The 22895-nt window shown below is 38.8% G+C and overlaps 1 protein-coding gene across 1 annotated transcript; it reads right to left on the reverse strand.

Moving 5' to 3' along the window:
* Positions 1-3620: 3620 nt before the first annotated feature.
* Positions 3621-22559, reverse strand: LOC137889621 (N-terminal EF-hand calcium-binding protein 1-like). The gene is made up of 12 exons (XM_068733561.1): positions 22258-22559; positions 18898-18922; positions 14088-14196; positions 12899-12924; positions 12595-12692; positions 8990-9248; positions 8716-8795; positions 7534-7587; positions 6314-6426; positions 6107-6184; positions 5840-5931; positions 3621-4858 (listed from the first exon to the last, which is right to left on the reverse strand). The coding sequence occupies exons 1-12, from the start codon at positions 22372-22374 to the stop codon at positions 4830-4832; spliced, it is 1080 nt and encodes a 359-aa protein (XP_068589662.1). The 5' UTR covers positions 22375-22559; the 3' UTR covers positions 3621-4829.
* Positions 22560-22895: the final 336 nt, after the last annotated feature.

Consider the following 22895-nt stretch of genomic DNA (forward strand, 5'->3'; position numbering starts at 1 on the left):
AAAGGTGGTGTAGATTGAACAAACATAGATACAACGAAATGTTAAATTTGATATATAAAGGCTAATATCACAACCACAAATTTTCCATAAGAGGCTGTCTGTACAACATACAAAATTATGGCCCTCAATTTAGGTAAGGAAAACTACACAAATCAACCCTTTAACAGGGAAAAACAATGCAAGGCAACACGACATAGTGAAACAGAGTTAATGAATCAATGCAGGTACAGAGTTATATTGATGGGGGAAATGTAAACTTGTGTCTCTTGGAATTAGCATGTGTGATTGTGTGCTATGTGTGCATGTACTTATGAGTGTGGCATGAGAAAGGTTAGACAAAATAAAGAATAAAGAGAGAAAAGGAAAGAGAAGGGAGAGAAAAAAATTAATTAGAGATTGTGGACCTTTCTTTGTTGGATGCAGCCCTTTGTATAAAATGTAATTGGGTGCTGTAGCATTAATATTTATTGTAACTGAATGAGGTGTCTAGTCTAAAACATAAAGACAACCCAAGAAAAGTACACAATTGTATGGACAGGGGTGTCCACAGACCTTATGCCATTTAGTGTAGATGCATTGTTAATACAGCAGGTTATTCACACATGATTAGATGTTCTGTCTCTTGTTTTATTAATCACTGTACTTCTACCTAAAGATGATCACATATTTCTCAGTGTGTCGTTCACATCACAAGTGCTGCCATCTTACCTCACACTGTCCTACATAATATTCATAATATTCTTCTATTCTATAGGCTTCCATCTGCTCATTTTTTTCCCCCTCCTCCTTCATTTACCTCTCCCCCAGTTTTTTGTCCTGTATTTCACTGTGCCAATTTACCATCTCTCCACTCTTCAAAGAACATCCCCCCTCCCCCATCCCCCCCATCCCCCCACCTCCACCCCCGTTTCCATTACCTACCCACATTCCTCTCGGTTTCATCAGTCTTTTCATCAGGCTTCCTCCATCCAAACCTCTTGCATTTCCCCCTGATAACCCCACTCTGCCTGCACAAGATGATGATGTTATAAATTGGGTTTATTTTACCTCCCTCTTGTATTTTTCTTCATTTTTCTTCATCGCTCCCTTATCTTTCTATACTGTATTTTTCCAGGGTTTGTCATGTAATTTCTCTCTTTCTGTGATCTCTTTGGTGCTTTTGGGTCCAGGTCCTCTTGAGCCTCTCCACCACTCTGTGGTTGGTCAAGTGCTTTATTGTCAAGCCAGACTATCCAGATAGTGACTCAGTAAATAATTTCCAAATGTGAACTGTTCTCCTTTTCAGTCAATTAATACAAACATGCAAAGCTTGTTTTTAGGTGAGCTGAAGCTTGTTAAGCAGGGACGTAATTTTGTGTTTCAGGTTCAGTCTTTATTTTTGGCATCTCTATGACTATTCCATTTAGTGATGTTATAATAAGACCTGAAACAGCAAGTACAATGTAATGGTGTGCTTACTGCAGTGTCTTTGTACTTATTCCCTGCTGATTCACTGATGTTTACACTGGCCAATAAAACAAATTAAATCTCTCCATCACTCTCTTTGTTTATGGGCAGGAGCAGGAGCATAACCATACTGTTGAATGTCATCATTTCAGTTTTATTCCGATCTACACCATTATACTGAAAAAAAACCTCTGAAAGCTCCACCGTTATTCTGCTCATGAGCTGATGCACTCCTCCACAGTGTTTGTATCATCTGCCGCTCACGCCAGAGTGAATGTGTGCCCAATGAAACTATAGGAATCGGAGCCCATCTGATAAGACAGATCAAACGCCTTCTACTTCCAGAAATATATTTTGTGCCTTGGGCCGTCAGTAATCACTCCTTGATAAACTGTCAGTAAACAGGCCTGAAAACGCTAGGAGACATGAAACTGTACCCATCGCTGCATTCTCTGAATCCTCTACTCCAAGCTCCCACCTCCTCCTCCACATTCCTCCATCCATCCTCCTGTTACCTTATAGCTCATCACAAATCTGGCCACTGGTGCGTGAGTCTGTTGAGGATATCGGAGCTCAGGCTTTCTGCTCGAGTTTGCTTTCATTTGGCGTCAATGTTCCCTGACAGTTGACCCTGTCTCTTCACACACCATTTCTTCTTCTCTCTAGTCCATCCATTCCCTCTCACCCTGTCTCCAACGATTCTAACCACTTATTCTTGATCATACACATGCACATAAGATCCTAATTGACCAAATAGCTGTGTAGTGACATTCAGGTGCTTTAATATCGTCGACCGAAAAGCCTTGTCTGCTAATGGGTGCCAACCACTACAACCTGCACCAATTTACAGGCAATTAATCCACACCATATTGACTTCTCTTATGACCACTTTATATTTGTTAGTGTCCACTCAGTCTGCTGTAGAATTGATTATTCTCTGCACAATTAGCTCTAGGAAACTGCTCAGAGAATAGTGATTCCCTCTTTGATTCTGGCAGACCTGACTTACTGCTTATACATGGAACATACACAAGATGTTTTTTTTAGCCCACATAACTGTCAGTTGTTTTGGCCTTGACATCCTGGCAGAAGCTCCACTGTCACCAAGGAGAAAATAGCCGCAGGGGAGGATTAGTGTATGGGATCTGAAGCAGCAGAAGCATTTCTCTCCATGAGAGGCTGCAGCTGTAAAAGACCTCCTGCCTGCACCATCTTCTCTTCCTTCAGTTTACATCATAGAGAAACCTTTCCATTTACCTTTACCTTTGTTGGGACCTGAGAGGTTGCATATCTCCCTGCCTGCTGGAACTACAGATTTTGCTTTCAAGCTGTTTAGGTTTTATTAGAATCATATGTAAATATGATTAATTTATATTCTCTTCTACTCATTGAGACTCTATTACTTTCAGCTGCAATGAGAGGTAACACATTGGCCTATTTTCAATGTCTGAATAACCACTTGTGGAAAATATGTGGCTATTCAAATGCAATAATATAGAGTAAGTACTCCTAAGAAATCCTCATATTATCATCATATATTTTATTGTACATAAATTACATATTGAGAGGATTTTAAGTAAAACAATTCAACAACTTAAACTGCTTATTTTTAGTAGTTAATACACTCAGGTATAAAGAAGCTATAAAGTCAAATATATCCTGATGTGTATACATTATTAAGGCAGAAAATGCAGACTGTGAATATACTGCAATGGAAGTGTTGTGCTTAAACGTTCTAGGTTAGAGTTGATTAAGGTCGAAGGAATCGAAAAAGAACAAACTGGCTTTGAAGCGTGAAAACAAGTCGATTGATTCAACAAAGGGTGGGCGTGAATTTTTTTCATTCATTTTTCATTCCAGCTGCTGATATCATGAGCTTATATTTATTTAGAGTCCGTCTGTTTTATTCAGTAAAGGAGACGAAAATTATTTCTTCTTTTTTTCAGTTTCTTTGACAGCTGTTTTACATGTCAATTGGATTCTAATACAATTTAGAATACAACATACAGGGGAAGCCAACTAGAGACAGTAATAAACATGAACACAAAATGAGATGGCAGCAATACAGTGGACCATGTCGACGTTATCATTCATTTACTAATAAATATGTATTATTTTTTCTATTTAATCACAATTTATAAACCCCGCACTCTTCTTAAGCAAGAGGACAATCATTTAATGTCATCAACAAGTCATGAACTTTATTTCATGCCAGAAAACAAACATAGCAATCACATAACAACTGTATATTCTTCATAACATAAATGATAAAATACTTAAAAAAAGAGCAAACACATTCTTTCCTCAAATTATCAGAGCAACCACTGCTCAATGTACTATCATACTGTACATTTACCAATGTTCTACAACAATAACTTACAGCTTACAGCTTTCATTAACTACAGTTCACAATCTAAATAGACTTTCTGTCTATTATAACACCCAACTGCTTAATTTCTGTACTTAAAATATAAACTTCTATGTGTGTGTGTGTTTATTGTATACTGACTACACACTGCAAGTGTGTAAAAAAATGGCTTTTGAGTTTTAATTCTAGAGTAACAGTACAGGAAAACTGCAGACTAACTTATTCAATTGTTATTGTCTGCTAATGTCTCACTACACTTCAGTGCTGCTCTTAGCAGCAGTTAATTCTACCTGACAGTTAACAATAAATGTCCATTTTTCACAATTAGGTCCACGTCTCATATTCTTCTAAAGTGCAGGAGTGACACACGGATGATAAAAGTTTAGATGTGGACCATAATCGTTCTTGCTGTCTAACCCACCAGCAAAAGGACGCTGGGATGCAAAGCTTTGAAGGAGACAACAAAGCACAATACCACAGAGAGAACAAGGGGAAATGCAGGTTAACCCTACCACTACAGTATATCTGTTTTTGTCTGCACTGAAGAATGTGTGATGGATAGTGATGGATAGACAGATCAATTGTCATTCATGTGTTTCTATTCTTGTGGTATCAGTGACATTATATTTATTTTAAGATAAGATTGATTGATTGAAATAAACTAGCACTGAGAAATAAGAAATCATGCAAATCTTTTTTTTCTTCCAGTTCTTATGTTCCTATTAAATCAGAAGCAAGAAACGTGCCTGTTAGATGAATGTTGGCACAAATCCTCATCACACAAAAAATATTGCATTACCTTAAATCTTTCTCTCCAAGGTTTTAATTTTGTTTCACTCTTGACTGACTTATCTGAGCAGTCTTCTTTTTTATAACCTCAGAGCATAGCTTTGCAAAAACAATCCTGGTCATGCCATGAGGAAAAAGTGGATATCAAAGAACAAAAATATAAAACAATTACACAATCAGCTCTTCCTCCTGCTTTTTTGTGTTGAATAGCAGCAGCTTTGTCCTGTCAGTTGTTGTTCATAATCCACCAAGAGGCTGTTAAATGAAACAATAATTAAGCATCAACGTTTTGTGTTATGGCCAAATAAATTACAATGACAACAGGAAGATAAGCTGAATATCAACATGTATTTCTATTTTTCCTTGAGAAAGCAATGGCCTTTTAAGATTACAATTCAATATCTAATACAGTATTTCTCACATATTAAACCTGCATTAACATATTTTTTTTGGCCACTTGGAGGCAGTGGAAACAAGCCGTCAACACAACACTGGCACATTATCACCTTTTAAGATGATATGGCGAATTTGTTGGAAAACAGTTGCATATTTACACATCCAGCAGATACAGAGCAACATTAGCATTCATTTATTTCTGGGAACCTGATGAACGCAAGTCCAATATTCACTCTGTTTTGGTCTCCACCAACTCCTGAGGAGAATATCTGGCTCTTTAGTTGCTAAGTGCTCCACTATGTTCATGCTTGTTGCTAATGTTTGCCATTCAGTGCTGGGCAGCTGATGAGGGCCAAAACATAGAAGTTATGGTCCAGAAACCAAAATAATGTGCCGAGAAAAGCTAAAACTGAGGGGAGCTGCAGTGTGATAGTAATAATAGAAGTATTGTGAGTTCAACACTATGAGCGACTCCTTTTATATTGTTATTTGCTCTTTTATTATATAATAATATTGATTAAAGCGGCTTTAATATCAAAGGCATTGTTTACCTTTAAATTCTATTGTTTCCACAAATTATTTTCCCAAAAAGACATACAAATATAATCCTTTGTATCTTGAACCTGAACTGAAAACCTGTGTTTATTGTGTGAGACACAAGCAACAATATTTCTCCACAAGGCCATACTATTTTCAATCATTCTCACAGTTTTACTGATAATAGTTATCATTATTTAATAAAAATATCAACCAACTCTAACTGGATTTGTGTGAGATTAATTGCATGAAATAGCAGCCTTCCGTAAAATAGATTTTATTGTTTAAGGATCTGGTTTCTACCTGGGAGGAGCATGGTGGAGACCATCTCTGGCTCTTCCAGTGAGTCGATAACGCAGCGCTGGAAGGTTTTACTGATGGACGACTGCAGGTAGCTGAGAGGAGAGAGGGATGACACAGATGAGACGGCCATTTGCTTCTCAGTAACGCAATAATGCTTCAAAGAGAACATGTGAGCAGCTTGGTGTGCAGGGCACATTTTGGTTTAGCAGTGATATTCTCAGAACATGTTTTTCAGACTAATACGTCGTGAAGTTCTTGTGATCCTACCTCATCCAGGAGAGACGGTCCTGCCAAAATTCATACATGATGAAGCATGATCTGTCTGGCAGGTTTTGGACTGAAACGCTAAAAATAAATAGTCAGAGAGAAAAAAAAGGGCAGTGGGGGTTATCTCATATGTGTGGGAAAATTTAAGCAATTTGATGTGACTGCATCAAATCACAGAGAGATCTCGAGGCAGACGAAAGGACATACTGCAGGTTGTTTAGCTGGCTACTGGTGGTATCTGTGTAGATTTTAAGAGCTTGTTGAAACTGCTCCACATCCTTCTCCTTCACAGACATTTGTCTTTGGACCAGAAGTATGTTCTGATGAGAGAAAACAAACCAGATTCATAAACACATCTTCAAATAACCTCAACAGATAAGGCGCATTTTGGATTTTTAGTGCATTGCATATGAGGAATTACAGCTATTCAAAAATATTGTATTTAAATGAAATACTATAACGTATACAATTTGTTTGGTTCTGTGTAAAGATATCTTGTAAAATCTCAATTTACATACTAGTGTGCCTATACGATACACGTATTCGTATTGATGGTGGAGCCACTGCGCCCAAACATGGCAACCTACCCGACGTAACGTGATGTCCTTCCCTGATTCGCCACGCTCCTATCACGTGACCGGATGTTCACAAACGACAACAGTCTTGATTATCGATCGACTACCAGGTTAATTCAACATGAACAACGGATTACAGGTGTTGTTGACCGTGTTCTTTACTAGCAGCTGTTGTTCAGTTAAAGTCTGCATGTCTGTGGAGGAAGCTCTGTTAGCGGAACGATCAGTGAGCCGCGTGTCAGACCTACGGAGCGGCCGTCTGAAGCCGCGGTTAGCGGCTTTAGGGAGGACGGACACAAAACGGAGGACTTTCCTTTTCTTATTAATGTTTATTTTGTTCTGTACAACTATGTACAACAAGTTAACACACATAAACTATAAAGGAACAAAACATGGATTGCTCTCCAGTACGACAGAGACTTCAGACTTCAGCAGAGCTACGAGTGAGAACAGAAACAACGACACCGAGGAAACGAGTGAGAGACGAGTGTTGACCACATTTATGAATCATAATCTATTAAACCTTTGTCTGTAAGTGTTAATATTAAAGTAAATATGAGGTGAGATAGAGAGAGACCCGCAGCGCTGTAACTAAGTCTGAAAAATAAAACTTCCCAGGAAACGTGTGTGTTTGAGTTCATAGAGGAATATTTTAGAGAAGATCTTAAGTATCAAACACGACCTTTCATTATTAAAGACTACTTGAGAGTCTCACCAGCGAGGATTTGGCATTTGTGCTTTTTTTGCTGTACTGAAAACGTACCGAAACGTGGCACCACTGTATCTTATTGAACTGAACCGAGAATTTTGTGAACCGTTACACCCCTAATATTTAGCACAAGCAGGACTCACCGATTTATACGTCCCTGCCAATGTGTCCTCTTTGAGAGGTTCAAGATGTGGACTCTGAAAATGCAGGCATAAACATTTCAGTCAGTCATGAGCAGAACAAGAAATACAGCAGCAAATAAACCAAACCAGCAAAGAAACGGTCTCTGGTTACCGTCTGTCACAAAGTATTGGCTTTCACAAGGCAGCGATCGTTATATTCATATTTTTTTCACAAGGCAGAGATCGCTATATTCATATTAACCCTCCAACAGCCTCACTGCAGCTCTGAGAACTGTGGTTACACTTTATTCTAGTCTGCATGGCCAAGATAAGAAAAACTAATTATTCAAAGTCATTATCCTTGCAGTGCTGATATCTAACCTGGGTAAATACCTAATTTATAATTTCAGATGAAAAACAAATAATGAAATAAATCCCAACGGAGCACCATGATTCTCTTCTTCAGACCCACAGGAAAAATACCAGTGGCTTTTTGTAAATTTCCATAAATTCAACATTAATCTGTTATCCCAGAGCAACAGGATTGCACCGATGCATCAATATCTGTGTGAAACACTGAGGATTCGAGTGAAGCACAGCATGTATTCGCAGGCTGATACTTATGGATGACATTCAGCTTGTGTAGTTCAATACCGCTTGCATTGTTGGCCTCAACAACCACATGCACTTTGTACAAATCATCTCCTCTGACATCATGTACCGCAGGGCAAACGCTGTGTATCTGCAGACACACAGTTGGGCTCATACGGTCTGTTTGACATTTCTGTCTGTAGCAGCTGAGCCTCTGTAGTTAAACCTGATCCGCACAAAGAGCAATTGTCCCTCATGAGACAAACCTTTTGGCTGAACATTTTAGTCTTTCTAACACATTAAACTGAAACTAAGGCATGTTTGTGTAAACCACATCAGTATCGGGCTGATGCTCATTTAAAAAAGCTTAAATTGTTTTTAAAAATACTTTTCAAAACTCTCTTTAAAATTAAGAGTCCTTCAAGTATAATTATACTATCTCTTTAAGGCATAGATAGACATTTTAGCAAATACACTAATTTGCTTTCTTGCTAAGGGTTAGATGAAAAGATTGACACCGCTCTCGTGTCTGTCTAAATGTGAAGCTAGAGCCAGACAGTTAGCTTAGCTTAGCATAAAGACTGAAAGTCCAAAAACAGATTTTGTACAAACCTCACACTCCAGTTTGTCTATGAGCTGCTCCAATTGGTTGATCTGGGAGCCCCAATGGTTATCTGGCTCCACGCTGACCCCTGACCCCAGAAACACAACATCAGCACAACACAAGAAGTCTGAACAACGACAGTATATCAAAGTGATGCATTTTTGGTTTTGGATGACCTACTGTGAGTATCCTCCTGGGCTTTAGTCCATGAGTATTTTGCCAAACGTTTGCCCTTATCAGTTTTACCTCCAGCATCTTAATTGCAATGTTACTGAAACGTACCTGTGGTGAGCATGCCAGAGTAGGGGTCAGTAGGGGAGAGACACATGTTCTTCTGGATGCGTCGACCGGGGCGTTTGGCCACCCTCTGGATAGGCAGGTCCTCAGGTTTCTTCAGTATCCTCCTTTCAGTACAGCCCTGGTCATGAACCGCATCCATAGCGCAGTCCATTGATGACTGAAGGGACTGCAGCTGGGTGGAGGTCTCCTTCAGCAAGAAACGAGTCACAAACTGGCCCAGCACTGATGAACCCTGATACTCCTGAAAGGATGGGTGAGGGTAGAAATGAAGGACAAGAATCAGCCATGATGTGAGGGAAAGAAAATATACATTTTTTCATTGTTCACTCATTTCTTATCTTATCTAAGGTAATGTTTATTGTGTTTTTGTTGGTGATATGATGGTTGTTTGCCTGTTAATCTTCAGCTTGAGTGATTATATGAACTGTGAAGAAAGTTGCAACTCCAGACGCCAATTGATTCTTGGGACGTGTTATGCTTTGAGCATGAAAATTGCTCATTCTCAGATAATCTTTTAATTCACTGAAAACCTTGTATTTTGAGGTCGTTTGTGTTTTGTCGGGATAATGTTCTCACTCCTCCTTTGAAAAGGGAATAAGATCTTCATTTAATGGGTATCTTATTGCAGTTATTTGGCAAAAGGAACCAAGTTAAAATAGCATTATTCCCACCTGCTAAAAACAAAAATGGAAACCCGGAGTCAGCATGTTACTGTGTAGATTAATCTGAATTAATAAATGCACACACTAAAGGTAAAAATTATATGTCTAGTGCCAGTTTGCCAAATTTCAGTGCAGTGGCTGCTGTTCTTTTTAGCTAAACTGAGATTTTGTGGATAATGACCCCCATCACCATCAACAGCATCCCGCAGTGCAACAAAATTTAGTTCAGGAAAAAATGATTAGGACACATTTGAAAAATGACCACCAAGGTTGTTGTAATATTTGTTTCTCCACTCTCCGTTTTCTTGGCAGAAGAGACGCTGCACTACATGAGTAATGAACCTCAGCCCTTTTCTCAATTCCTCCTCCCTTTATTTATGAGACAGAAGATCTGTCAAATCACAGCGGATGTTGGCTTGTTATCTTGGAGCACTACCACAACACAGATGAAACATTTCAGTCTTATGAGTTCATCATTTTACTCTTAGTTTTTCGAAGCTTTATGAAAGCATTATTAACTGTAGTTAATGTAAAAGTGTTACCCATATGATACCCATGCCTAACGCTACATGTGTCTTGGTAGCCCTTGGACACTGCTATAGGATCAGTTTTATCTTTAGTTCAGCAATAAGAATCTCAGTATGGCTAAAAGGGCAGCTGCTCTTCAGGTCAAAGAATGCTTTTTGATCGCCTAATAGCAACATGAAAAATATATGAGCTGTAGAAAGGCATGGGTGATATAGAGAAAATTACAAGAGAAAGCGATAATGTCGGAGAAGATGGATGTACAGAGAAAGCAGATTAAACAGTGAAAGAGAAGCATACGTCTGAGTGAATAATAGACTCAGATTAACAAAGAGGGAAAGAAACTGAAAGAAAAGGAGATTAGAGCATCTGATAAAATGGTTGTATGTTTGTGGTTGCAGTTCTGTGGAGGACATCTGACGTCGGATCAGTTGGACAGCTGGGGGGGGGGTTGTCAGCTCTAGTTACTGTCATCTATGCTCTACTATTGCCCTATGTTCCCTCTCTTCATCAGGAAAGCCAACTTCCTGCACTGCAGTGAAAATAAGTCGCTGGCTATCACAGAAAACAACCTCATAACAAGTCTGCATCCACATCCAAGCATTCATTCACAGTCCGCACCTGATTCTCTTCCCTTGTCACATAGAAATACATATTCACCAGCTGTCTTAACATGGAGGGTTAGCTGAGATCGATAAAACAGTGAGCTGAGCTAATGATTATGTCTTAGTGGGAGTCCTCTGATGTTGATCTCGACTGTGTGTGCCTGAAACAGAATGATTACAGCCCAGCATGGCGGGGGCAGACACTTTAATCCCCTCAACTTCTCATGGAATATACAGCATAGTGTTCTGCTCAACCAGGCTTCATAATAGGATTTCATAATGCTCTACTTAGCATGTTTCACAATTCAAGGCAGGTGATTTGATGCTATTCTGTGTCTCATTTGCTGGAAACAAGTAACGGCGGAGTAGAAGTAGCATTGATCTCCATTTCAGCTCCTCAATTAGGATGGAGCAAGTCATGACACCAAATGTATAAAAACATGTTTTTATACTAGGTACTGGATATGTGGAAAAAAAATAGTCAATGTAATGTCAAATAAACAATGCAATGCAATCAGTATTATTATGTGACAATGAAAGACATACAATAGTTAACTCTCAAATGTGAGGATTTGCAGTTTTTCTTTGTTTTAAATCTTAATTGAATGTCTTTGGGTATCTATTAGCCACATGCACCACTCATATCTCATAACAAATCTAAACAACTATTGAATGGATTGCCATGACATTAATATCTTTAATTTCATGGTGCCCAGACGATGATTCCTACTGACTTGTGTGATCCCTTGATTTGTCCTCTAGCACCACAGAGAAGTTCACATTCGTGGTTTTAAATGAACGGACGTTCATGACTTCCTCAGGATGAATTGTGATAACTTCATTGATCCTCAGACATTTCCATGAGTAGCATCATCAGGTCAATTTTTTTTATTTTATACTTAAATAATACTTTGCTTCGTAGCTACGAAACCACTAACATTCCCATCAGCCTTTGCTGTACTTTCTGTTTATTGCCAATTAGTCAAGCTTACACACTAATTTAAGATTATAATCAAGCATGTTAGCATTATCGTTGTGAGCATTACAGCATGCTGCCGTTAGCATTTAGCTCAAAGTGCTGCTGTGCCTATACAGCCTCAGAGAGCCACTAGCATGGCTGTAGACTCTTAATCTTGTTTTTACTGTTGGTCAGAGAATTCAAGTAAAATAAATATATCTCTATAGGAAGTGGAAAATTCACACATTTCTCATGATTTTCCGACATTTTATAGACTACACAATTAACACCGTAAGAAAAAAATAACCAACAGATTATTCACTAATAAATGTTGCAGTTCTACGACATCCATAGCAATCAATGAATCTACAATACCTTCAAAAATAATTTGCCTTGCTTCCTCATTATTGGCTGTCCAGCAGATTTACAAAAACAAACGGCTGCTCACACTAACAAGGCAATTCTTTAAAAGCATAACTCGGTCTGTAAGGTTCTGTGAGCTCATGTTTAAAAATGTATTGTTAATGAGGAGAGGCAGAGCAGATAGCAGGCAGAGTCAGTCATGCTGGGCAGTTCTCTTTTCATCTGAATAGCTGCCTGCCATAGCAGAGTGACCTCAAAGACCTCTGACAGGGTTTCACACTGACAGCTGAGGCAAAAACAATAAAACAGCCTGAAAGTCTGCATGCTTGGCGGGATAACGGATGCTTACAAATTGTTCTGAAAGAGTTCTGAATGCTGTTGACATGGATAACACAATGCCGTGCAACATTTAAATCATGTATTGCTGTACAAATTTCAAAGAGGTGGCGATAGGTGAAAGCCATCATCACCCACCTCTTTAGTTTTATCCATGGCCTTCAAAATGGCCACATTCAGCTTATCCAGAGCAGACAGGACGTTGACGTATTCCCCCAGATGTGGAGTGAAGTACTCTGGAGGAGAACAAGATTTGTTCAGCATACTTAATGTCTGATAAAAACACTGATAAGTGGGGTTTTCCCAACAAGACGGAAAAAGTTCAGAAAGCTTTAGCAAGTAGCAACCGTTAACTTAAACAGTGAAGCATTTGGCTTTTGTGATACATACAGGCGATCTCGTGTAAAGTCAGTAAAATGAAGCAAGGGTGCCACACAATTACCTGAGAGTTTGTCTATGTCCAGGTTGCTATATGAGGCAATGGGAAGAAGAAAAAAAGAGACATGTTAATTAAAAAGAGATGTTATTCAGGAAACCTGAAAAATGACTTTGTGTCAAACTTTGGTGATTCTCTGATTTTTTATTTAGCGACATCACCATGTCAATTTGTGCAGTACTTTGGTTTATCACCTGCAATACTAATGGCATTCCCATCAGCCTCTGCTATACTTAATGTTTAGTGTAAGAAACTAAGATGGTGAAAATGACACCTGTAAACATTATACTAGCTTAATAGCATTGTCATTGTTAGCTTTGTCATTGTGTGCATGTTTGCATGTTAGCATTTAGCTCAAAGCACAGCCTCGGCCACTAGCTTGGCTGTAGACTCTTGTTTTCTTGTTGTAGCTTTCCATTTGAAACAAGGTGCAATGATATTCACTACTGAGGGGCGTTTAGACAAGGCACTAAACACAGGAGCACAACAGCCTTGCAACTAAACCTAACAGCACTTTTACTGCACATACATTGCAGTGTAATGTCATGTATTTATAGTAATTACATATACTGTAATGAAGATTAATTTACTGCACAGTAAGGCAAGATGTCTTCGAGATGATATTAGTGTTGTTTCAGTCAGTATAATATGATCTTTTGGTTTCAACAATTTAGAAAGATGATGGATTTAATTATATTTCCTTCAACATTTAAATGAATGCACAGTTAGAGTGTTTATTTGTTTTGTTTTGACAATACACAAGAAAGGGTGCTAACACCTGAGCGGTCATTCTTCACTTTGATTAGTTGATACTTAAGTGATGCCAACAGCAAATGAGTGATGTCTCATTTCTATTTCATCAGTATTGTGCCCACAAACACAGCACAAAACCTCCTCTTGGGTGTTTTATTTTGCTCTAACACCAGACGTTATTTATTCCAATAAATGTTTTTGCAAGAGCTGTTGGCACAGGCAATGTTTTGCATCTTTCACAATCTTATTTGTGCTCATCAGTGTGCATACCGAGTGCTGCAAACTCTGTGGCTTTCACGCCCAAATTAAGGCTCTCTATGGAATATTGACATAATCTTCACTGAAGTGAGGTATTGACGTCTGACTGCCAGGCAGCAGGAGAGCAGGATGGGCTACAGATGGCAGCAGAGTTGGAGGACGTCCAAAAGGAAGATCAGCTTACTCTGTCTGCTGCCTGTCGATGGAACAGTACAGCTCCTGCATCTGGTCGTCAGTGAGGATACCGTCAGTGAAATACGACTGGAACTCCTCTAAGGACAGCTTCCCATCGTCTGAAAGGAGACCGTGAAAATTACACCTAGCTGAAACCTGAAAGGTTTTATCACCTGAATGAAGAATTTCTCCATCATTCAAGATAATGTTAGAAGGCTACTTTGGCTTCACAACACTATATCAATTCCAGTGATAACCTCAGAGGTGCTGCTGCAAATAAAAATATTTCACATCAATTGGCATAGTCCCAAAAACTGACTTCATTTAGCTCTGTCAAGGATAAAACTACACTTAGAACTCTTTTCCATTGAAATAAATTAAACTTTGGCAATAAGTTCCTATTATGCAACTCCATTAATGCAGCCAAATATTATTTGTTGGTGATGTGATATAGCTGGAAATCCAATTCTTGCTCTCAGGAGTAATAATTAGCTAATAGAGCGGCACATTTGCTTTTTAAACGACACCACATCACTGCTGAAACCTGATACTGCATAATAATATACCCACTGTTTTGATATCCGCTACGATCAATTTCTCCTTTGACAATTCTGTTACAATCACAAAGGCACAGTTTGCAAATTAACCAACCTATTCCAATGTGTGTTAATGGCAGAGGATAAACACAAAGACAAGTGAGTGCTGAAGATAAGCACAGTCTGCCTCTGATTAGCAGCGTCTGGGGCTGTGTGCTGCAGGGCCTGCAGGGTCCTGAGGAAATGGTAACAAGCATTGAGGGCTAGTTTGAGTATTCAGAGCAGAGCTCACTAGCTGACTTAACTTCAGACGGTAATGCGATCTCGCCTCCATCTCGCCAGCTTCGCTCTGTAAGCACAGAAATCTTTTGAGACCTGGCTCCACCAGGCAACAGAGCTCAGACTGATAGGCCTGCGCCAACAGTAAATCATATCATCTGTTATGTTTGCAAGAACTATTTTGACTTTTTGCCAGCTCAACACAGTGGATGACTCTGGAAGCGATGCAGCCAAGGCTTGTAAGCTAAAATTTCCAGAAGAGATTTTCTTCTTATTTGGGCAAGTTTTATTCTGTGTTTAACAAGTAGCATTTAAGTTGAAAGTGTTTTACATAGTTTTGTTTATCATTACATATTTATTGTACCCTTGACATGAAAATCTGTGGGTTTACTTATCATTTGTTGTGGTCTAGCTCTGTTAAACCTAAAATGGAAGATAAAGCTATTAGAACCATAAATCACTTCTCAAACTTCCCTGTAAAAATCTTCTTTCCACATGATGTAGGAGTAAACACAATCTGTTGCACCTCTGACTCATTCTCCAGCCTTCTCCATCAGAGCTGCTTTGGTGTAGATTCACACCCAATTAGACACCGGAATACAAGTTACAGTGCAGCTCAGATGGCCCATTATGCAAGTGTTCTCTGTTTCTCAGAGAGCAGAGCAGCAGTGGAAAAATGGTTGAGCTTCTAGCTATATAGACAGTATTTGTCTCACAAGCTAAAGGACAGTAATCTGTGCAGCATGCGCTTGGCCTGGAAGATTTTGTTTCCAAATGTTATCACTTAATCAGAATGTGCAGAAGTAGGCTCTGGAGGCACTTAATGACAATTCGTAATGAAACGATTAGTCAATTAATTGGATAGTGAGACTCTCCTCAAGTGAAAATCATACAGCATTGTAGGTTGTTTGGTCAAACACTTCAAAAAGACTTATGTTTTGTTTTCTGGACATGGGAGTAACTATCGTTGTCTCCTGAAGTAGAGTGAACTTTATAACTTTTAGCTGACTAAACCTTAACCATAACTTTAAAATCGATCTTACCATAATACTATACGGAAACCAGATCATGAGGAAATGATCATTTCAGAATGCAATGACAAACATTTATTTAGGAGGATTTGATAGATTAGTCCATCAACAATGATTTGAATAGTCGGTTAATCATGTTTTCATTTATCAAGCAATTTTGGCAAACATTTGTCACTTTCCTGTCCTCAAATGTAGGGATCTTCTACATGATGATGATCTAAGTGATTTAATACAGTGCATTATTTGTTTAAGCCTTGTGCAGACTTGTTCCACTTTGTGAAGTGGTTTGGTGTCTTTTAACGATATGCTACAATGTGATATATTGATGACATCAGACAAACTCTTATGTCTGTGTGAGGAAAAGAACTGGTGACTTTCATCAACATTCAGTTTCAAGACAGCGAGATTCAATTAAAGAAGATGCAGATTTAGAATTTTTTTAACTGATCCCCGAGCTTTGTGACGACTAACAACTGTCAATACAACACCTCTGCAGGGGAATTTTAAGTGTTGCTAGAACGGATGATGAATCAGAACCTCACGACAGAATCAAGGCAGTTTACTAGTTTTAATTGTCTCATTTCACACTACTGCAGCTCTAACTGCAACCTCAATGAAAATATCTCCCTGTTGAAGCTTGTGTCTTACCAGGATCAGATTTCCATACGGGAATCCTAAAAATGCAAAAAATCAAAGTAGCACCAATAGTTCATAAAGCCTGACAGTTCATTTCAGGAGGATATGAATGATAAGAACAGACCGAAGAGTAGACATAGACAATAGATAAACTCACCTTACAGAGAAACATGGTGAACCAAGTTCAGAATTATACATTTAACTTTCATTAATCTGCAGTATATCAAGTTTAAACAAGGAAAGCAATTACTGATTATACATGTTGTCCAAATTCCAGCTGTCAAAACAAAAAAATGTGTTGATAAAACAGTCAAATTAATATCTTCTTCTCGCAAACTATTTATTAATTTCCTCTCTTCCATCCAGAGCTGCAGCACTTCTGTACATCACTGCATCCTTTGAGGATTCTGCAGTCGTATACAATCATCTCTGCTACTGCACTGAATACAGCATTAATTAATAGACTGCAAGGATGTGGGGCAAAAACCTCAACGTGATTTTTATTATCTGTGTGTCAAGAGAGAAAAAGCTAAACTACCTTATGCACCTTACATTTTAATGGAAACTGTTTTTCAATATCATAAAACTAAATAAAGTAAAACAATACTGGTCCACATTATAAAACTAGTGTAACCAATCAAAGGCATTGATAAATCTTTTTTCAGCCCACTGCTTGTTCAGCTCAGATGACGACACTTATCAAAGTCTCTTTAAGGCAAATCAGTGACTTATCGCGGTTAAGAAAGAGTTCACTTATTTTAAAAGGCTAAATAATAATTGCTTACTTATCAGTGTTTTTCATGCCTGTTATTGCTATGTCCAGATGACAAATCAAAGTTGCAGTGAAAAATTGGATTCTTACATCATTGTTTAAATCCTTGTGTACATCTCTGAGCTCAGTGAGCAGCGACATAAATGTATTAGAAACTAATCTCAGCACAACAATGGTGAGTAAAAGCTTTCAGTATCTACTTCATGTTCTTGTATTCATACAAGAATACATGAGCAATTGTTTTATTGCTTTATAAATGTAATTCCTCATTACAATAGCGTGGAGGAATAAGATTGTGGTAGCCAGCCCTCATTATGTGGTAAATCCGCAGTGCTCGAGGCGTATCATGGCAGCCCACTCAGTGCTGATTGGTAGGAAGCCCTTTTCTCTCGGGTGCACGACTCAGTGAGTTCGTGAAGACGAGGAACCAAACAGAGCTCGGCTGCAATTTGAAGATAGCTACCACAAACATACACCAGAGTTCTCTTTGCTTGCTTTATCTGCCTTCTTACTACAAAGACTACAAAATAAAAGCTTTGCTGGAGGGTGGCAGGTGGACAGAAAGATCACTATTCTATTAAAATGTCACACCTATGTTCTGTTTTCAGCCAGTGTTCCTCTTCTAATTCAAGACCCGACTTGAAGAAATAAAAATCCACCCACCTTTTCTTTCTATCTGCTACAGCTTCTTCACAACAGACGCAAGCATCTTTTAAGGGCCCTTTCATAATTCACAAACTGCTTCTTTTTTTTCCCTTTTTGTATCTGAATACCTCCACACGAGCTGTGAGGCATGCCAGACGACCCCTGCTCATGGTGGTACATGTCATTAATCCAGCTCTTACGTAACACATTCACCGTCATCCTGGGGAAACTGATCAGAGTTTGTTGATTATCTACTTACATTAATGTCTTGCCCGTTTTGCATTTTTACAATTCCATTAAACAGAGATGCAGTGCATGAATAAAAAATTAAGAGCAAAAACCTCTTCCTGTTTGTCAGCAGTGTTTTTCATGCAGAGCTAAATGTTCTGTGTTTTCCCAGGAGATATTTAGGGGGAGAAAAGGGTTTCCTTTGAAGTAAAGAGATGATTTCAATGTAACACTGTAACACATTAATCAAATGTAACAGAGACATGTCCGCAAAGGGGGGGGGTAGAATAGCATTAGGTGCAAGTCTCCAGTGAATTGGTACCATTTTGAGCTAAAATGTATTTTCTACTGAAGCCACATTTACTGTATAGCAAGATTATATATAGGTTGCATATGTTGCCGTCTCACTGAGGATACATCATTGGAAATCACTAAGATGAGCATTGCATGGCGAACGACAGTATCCTGTAAAATCAAATCCAAAAACCAAAACGATGCAGCTGTACCTGACCATGGCTATTTATATCCTCCCTAATCTGATCTAGTAAGGATGGCATTGAAACAAAAAGATCCACCACCAGACTCACATGAATCCCCTCAGAGCTACAACAAGCCACCTGTCTGAACACAGCAATCAAAGTTGAGTTTTAATTAGCCTTGTGATCTAATTAGCTGCATATTTTGCTTACTCACCATTTTTGTCTGCCCGGCGGAAAATCTGCAATGAGAAGAGAGGATCACGTTAAAGTTATTTTTAGGTTTGGTTACAGGCGTAAATGAAAAAGACAGTGAACATTTTTTTTAAACATATGGCAACACTTTTTGAAGTTTTGAGCAATTACGAGGAAGAACAGTTCTGTCAGACAATCCAACTGTAAAAGAGCTGTTTTTTTGGCATATTCTGTTTTTCTATACACAGGAAAACATTAGTGGAGCTGTAATTTCCACATTTCAATAACAAAAGAAACATGAGACATATGAGGAAATGAAAAGCTGACATTTATGTGCACCCATGAGGGGCTTTGGAATAATAGCTTTTATGTAGTTTTTTTCTTGAGAACCATCGTGCTGAGTTTAAGATGTTGCCTTAATTTGTGCAAAACCTGAATGCAGGAAGCAACAGTCCTTTGTGTTAACTGCTTTATGCTGTGAACACGATAATAAAATATCTCTGATATATTCAACCTTATCTCCCGTGTAACATCGAACTGGTGAGTCAGTGGAGTGTTTTGTGTGAGATCAGAGTGGCACCTCTTTCATTTCAGTGTGTTTTTTTTTCTGCTTAATCACCCTTTGGACATATAAAGTCCAGTGTTTGGTTGATTCTTCAGAGTGCTCTCACATGCAGCTGTCACCTTTTGTGCACATCGAAGTGTGAAGGCATAAACATGCTTTGCTTACATCCCCCATCCCCCATCTACTGAGCCTCAAAGAAATCTAGAAACAATGATACTTAACGTGTGCACAGAATAAGAATGATTGTAATAAATATGTTAGGAACCTGTAAAAGTGTTCAACCTTTATGGTTCATTTTAGAGTGCACTATAAGGACTACACCAGTGTGCACATTTAACATATTTGCTGACCATTTTCTAACACATGCTTTAGTTTTAGGCATTCCCTGAAATTCCAGGCAACCAATCGTTTTCATTTTGGTATAAAATCAGTTACAGACTCTTGATACTTGATTATTTGTATGCGTATAATTAATCACAGTGAATGATCAAGTCTGTGCTCATTTATTTCAAAGCTACACTATTATTTTTTTATTTTGAAAAGTCTACCTCAAAACAATAATGAACAACAAATAATGCAGATGTGATGTTTACTATGAAGGATTACAAAAACTAGAGCAAGACTGATTATTGGGACTAATACCAATCATGTGTTTCAAAATATCAGATCATTTGTTTTTAAAGGTTCTCTATAAGAAATTTAGAGCATCAATATAGCGTCAAACAACTATTTACTATGTAAAGGAGGTATGTCCTCTGTGTGTGTTATCTGAGCTTCTCCTTGCTTTAATGACACAGCCGGGCCGGCCCTGATGCCTTTTGGTGCATGTTAGTGCACATGAGCATGCCCCACTAGTTAGCTCATGGCCGCCGCTCTGAATGGCTCTCATATGGCGGTTACAGCTGATAACGTTGTCCCGACCGATAGCATCGATGTAGAATCGTAACACCCACCCTCCGCTTCCCCCTCAGCTTAACACCGCTAGCTCGGTCAGCACTGGCAACGTTGATTGCACTGTTAGCTCTGTTAGCACCGTTAGCTTCTAGCCACTGGCTCATGTTGCGAACTGTTGAAAGGCAATAGGTTTTAAGTGGTCTCAAGTATAAAGGACTTGTAGTGAATGCACTAAACCATGCAACACAACTGGTTTGGCCCTTTAACTCAATGATGACTTTTGGAGGCAGGTGATGACGTGAAACCTGGAGGCTGCGCCATCACTGTTAAACCTCCCTAAACCTTAGAAGTGCTGATGCAAGCATCCTGTGACACCTCAGAAGAAGCCAACAGGGAACTGCTTCATAAAATTTGGGAAACAGATTGAGAGCAATAAACATCAGCTCTGGTGAAGCCTGAACGGAGATTTAATGGCCTTTATTCCTCCTTGGTGCTGTTAGGTGGGAGGTTGGTGGAGTTGATGGAGCACATCCCACAGAGTCAATTAAGATCACCTGGAGGCTGATCGGTTGTAATTTCTATCTCTCTGACTCCCATTGAACACAATAAAACTACAGCAGTCTGTCAAATCAGACAATGAGTCATTCAGCTTGTCTAATTATATAAATAGACAAACAGTCTTTTTCTTAGAGACAGAGACCCAAAGAAAAAAGAAAAAAAAAACTGTAATGAGTCTGTCTAGAGTGAGAAAAGAGCAAATGAGGCTCAATTCTCTTAAAAAAAAAAAAACTGCAGATGAGTGTGAGCACCAATGTCATTTTGTTGTTAGGAAGACAAAAAAGAATCAATGTCAGTCAAATGACGGGTAGTTGGATAAGTTGCCCTCCAGTGATCACACTTTTACTTTCTGCAGCTGTTAAAGAATAAATGACCATCCATTTACCACTGTAATAGGTTCAGAGAAGAACGGTTCTGCGGCGTTAGGCTGGAAAGAATAGATGCTAACTGCATTTAAACCAAATTTGTACTTGCTCCCGTCTAATGTTCACCTCGCTGGCCAATAATCTGCCTCAAGGAAACTGGAGAATTGTATTCACAGCCAGCTGTCAGGGAATCTAAGCTGGGAAATGATGCTGCTAATTCACTGTATTGTATTTAAGTCAGTAAACCAGAGAAAAAAACAGCCATAAAGGCTCCAAACATAAAGCAGTGTACAATATACTGTAATACTGCATGCACTGCTTTAGTATTGCTGTCTTTTATATGAAGGGATCAGCTGCTATTTTTTTCATACTGTAAGAGCAGAATAACCAGACCGCTCAGTTAGCGAGCATTTCTGTGCATGTAAATCCAGTCCTCTGTCAACTGTGTAAGCATACCCTGCTTAAATAATTCAAAATGCAATATCTATTTTTATGTTTCTGTGTGAAGGGAAGGCTGTACATTAAAAATGCATACCATATCATGTTTTATATAGACGCTATGCATGTTTTATCTAGGGTACAACCAATGTCATGATCCTCATTATCATATGAGAAAAAATGTAAAACAACCAAATTATAACAACGACATTGCAATGTTTTGCAGGTCAAATGACTCAAAACATTTGTATGTCAGAGGATTGTGTTGTGTCATCTCTTTGGTCATTCACGCACCGGTGGGCATGCACTCACCTTTCTTATATAATAGGACTTCTGCACATCACGCACAATGTGAATGGGAGGTTCAATAAAAACCATTCATAAAGAGCAGAATGAAGGACGGTGTATTACTCATATTGCGCCTTATGACGACCCGTGAGCAAAACGCGTCTAAATATAGATACAATCATGCATTGACCAAACTAAAAGGTATTCTAAAGAGAATGTCAAGAGGGTGAATTATGATACCACTTCAACATCACAAAATCCAGTGTGTACTTACATCATGAAAAAGGGAGATGCCTTGATTTTGGTTGTGGCAAAGCTCCTGCTGTTTCCTCAAGTGTTCGTGCTTTGCAGACTGAAGACACATGGTGATCATCTCTGTGCAGGCCAGCATCTTGCCGCTGTCGATGCGAATTCTTTTTAAATTCAAAAATATGGTCCTGTCCCTGTGTTCTTTTAGGGGGGAGGGGTTGTCCTTGTCAGGGTGGATGGTGGATGATGTTGGTTTTGTGTTCCAGTCAGGATGAGATGGACCGAGCCTGCTGCCCTCTGCCTGCTGCCCGCCCCCTGCAAGTTGACAGCAGCAAAAGGAAAACTCCGCCTCTCCACGAGAAGCAGCAGCGATTCATAAAATGCACCATCTGCTGGTGAGAACACACACAGTCACAGGTTAGTTACAGTCAGTGAATTTAAAGGAGAACAGCTCGAGCAGAAAGGCAGTATTTGGCCTTTTTTTTTTTTAAATATATAGATATTCAAATTATATTCACAATAGATCATTTGCTGTGTATATATATATATATATATATATATATATATATATATATATATGACTATCAACCAAACCAACCAGTAACTGTTTATTAATTATTTATAGGCTGAAATGAAATGAGAGAAAATAGCATTCCCATACCA

Source organism: Cebidichthys violaceus, unplaced genomic scaffold (genome assembly GCF_023349555.1).
Source record: "Cebidichthys violaceus isolate CVI_PGR_0920_01 unplaced genomic scaffold, fCebVio1.0.p SCAF_6, whole genome shotgun sequence".
NCBI lineage: Eukaryota > Metazoa > Chordata > Actinopteri > Perciformes > Stichaeidae > Cebidichthys > Cebidichthys violaceus.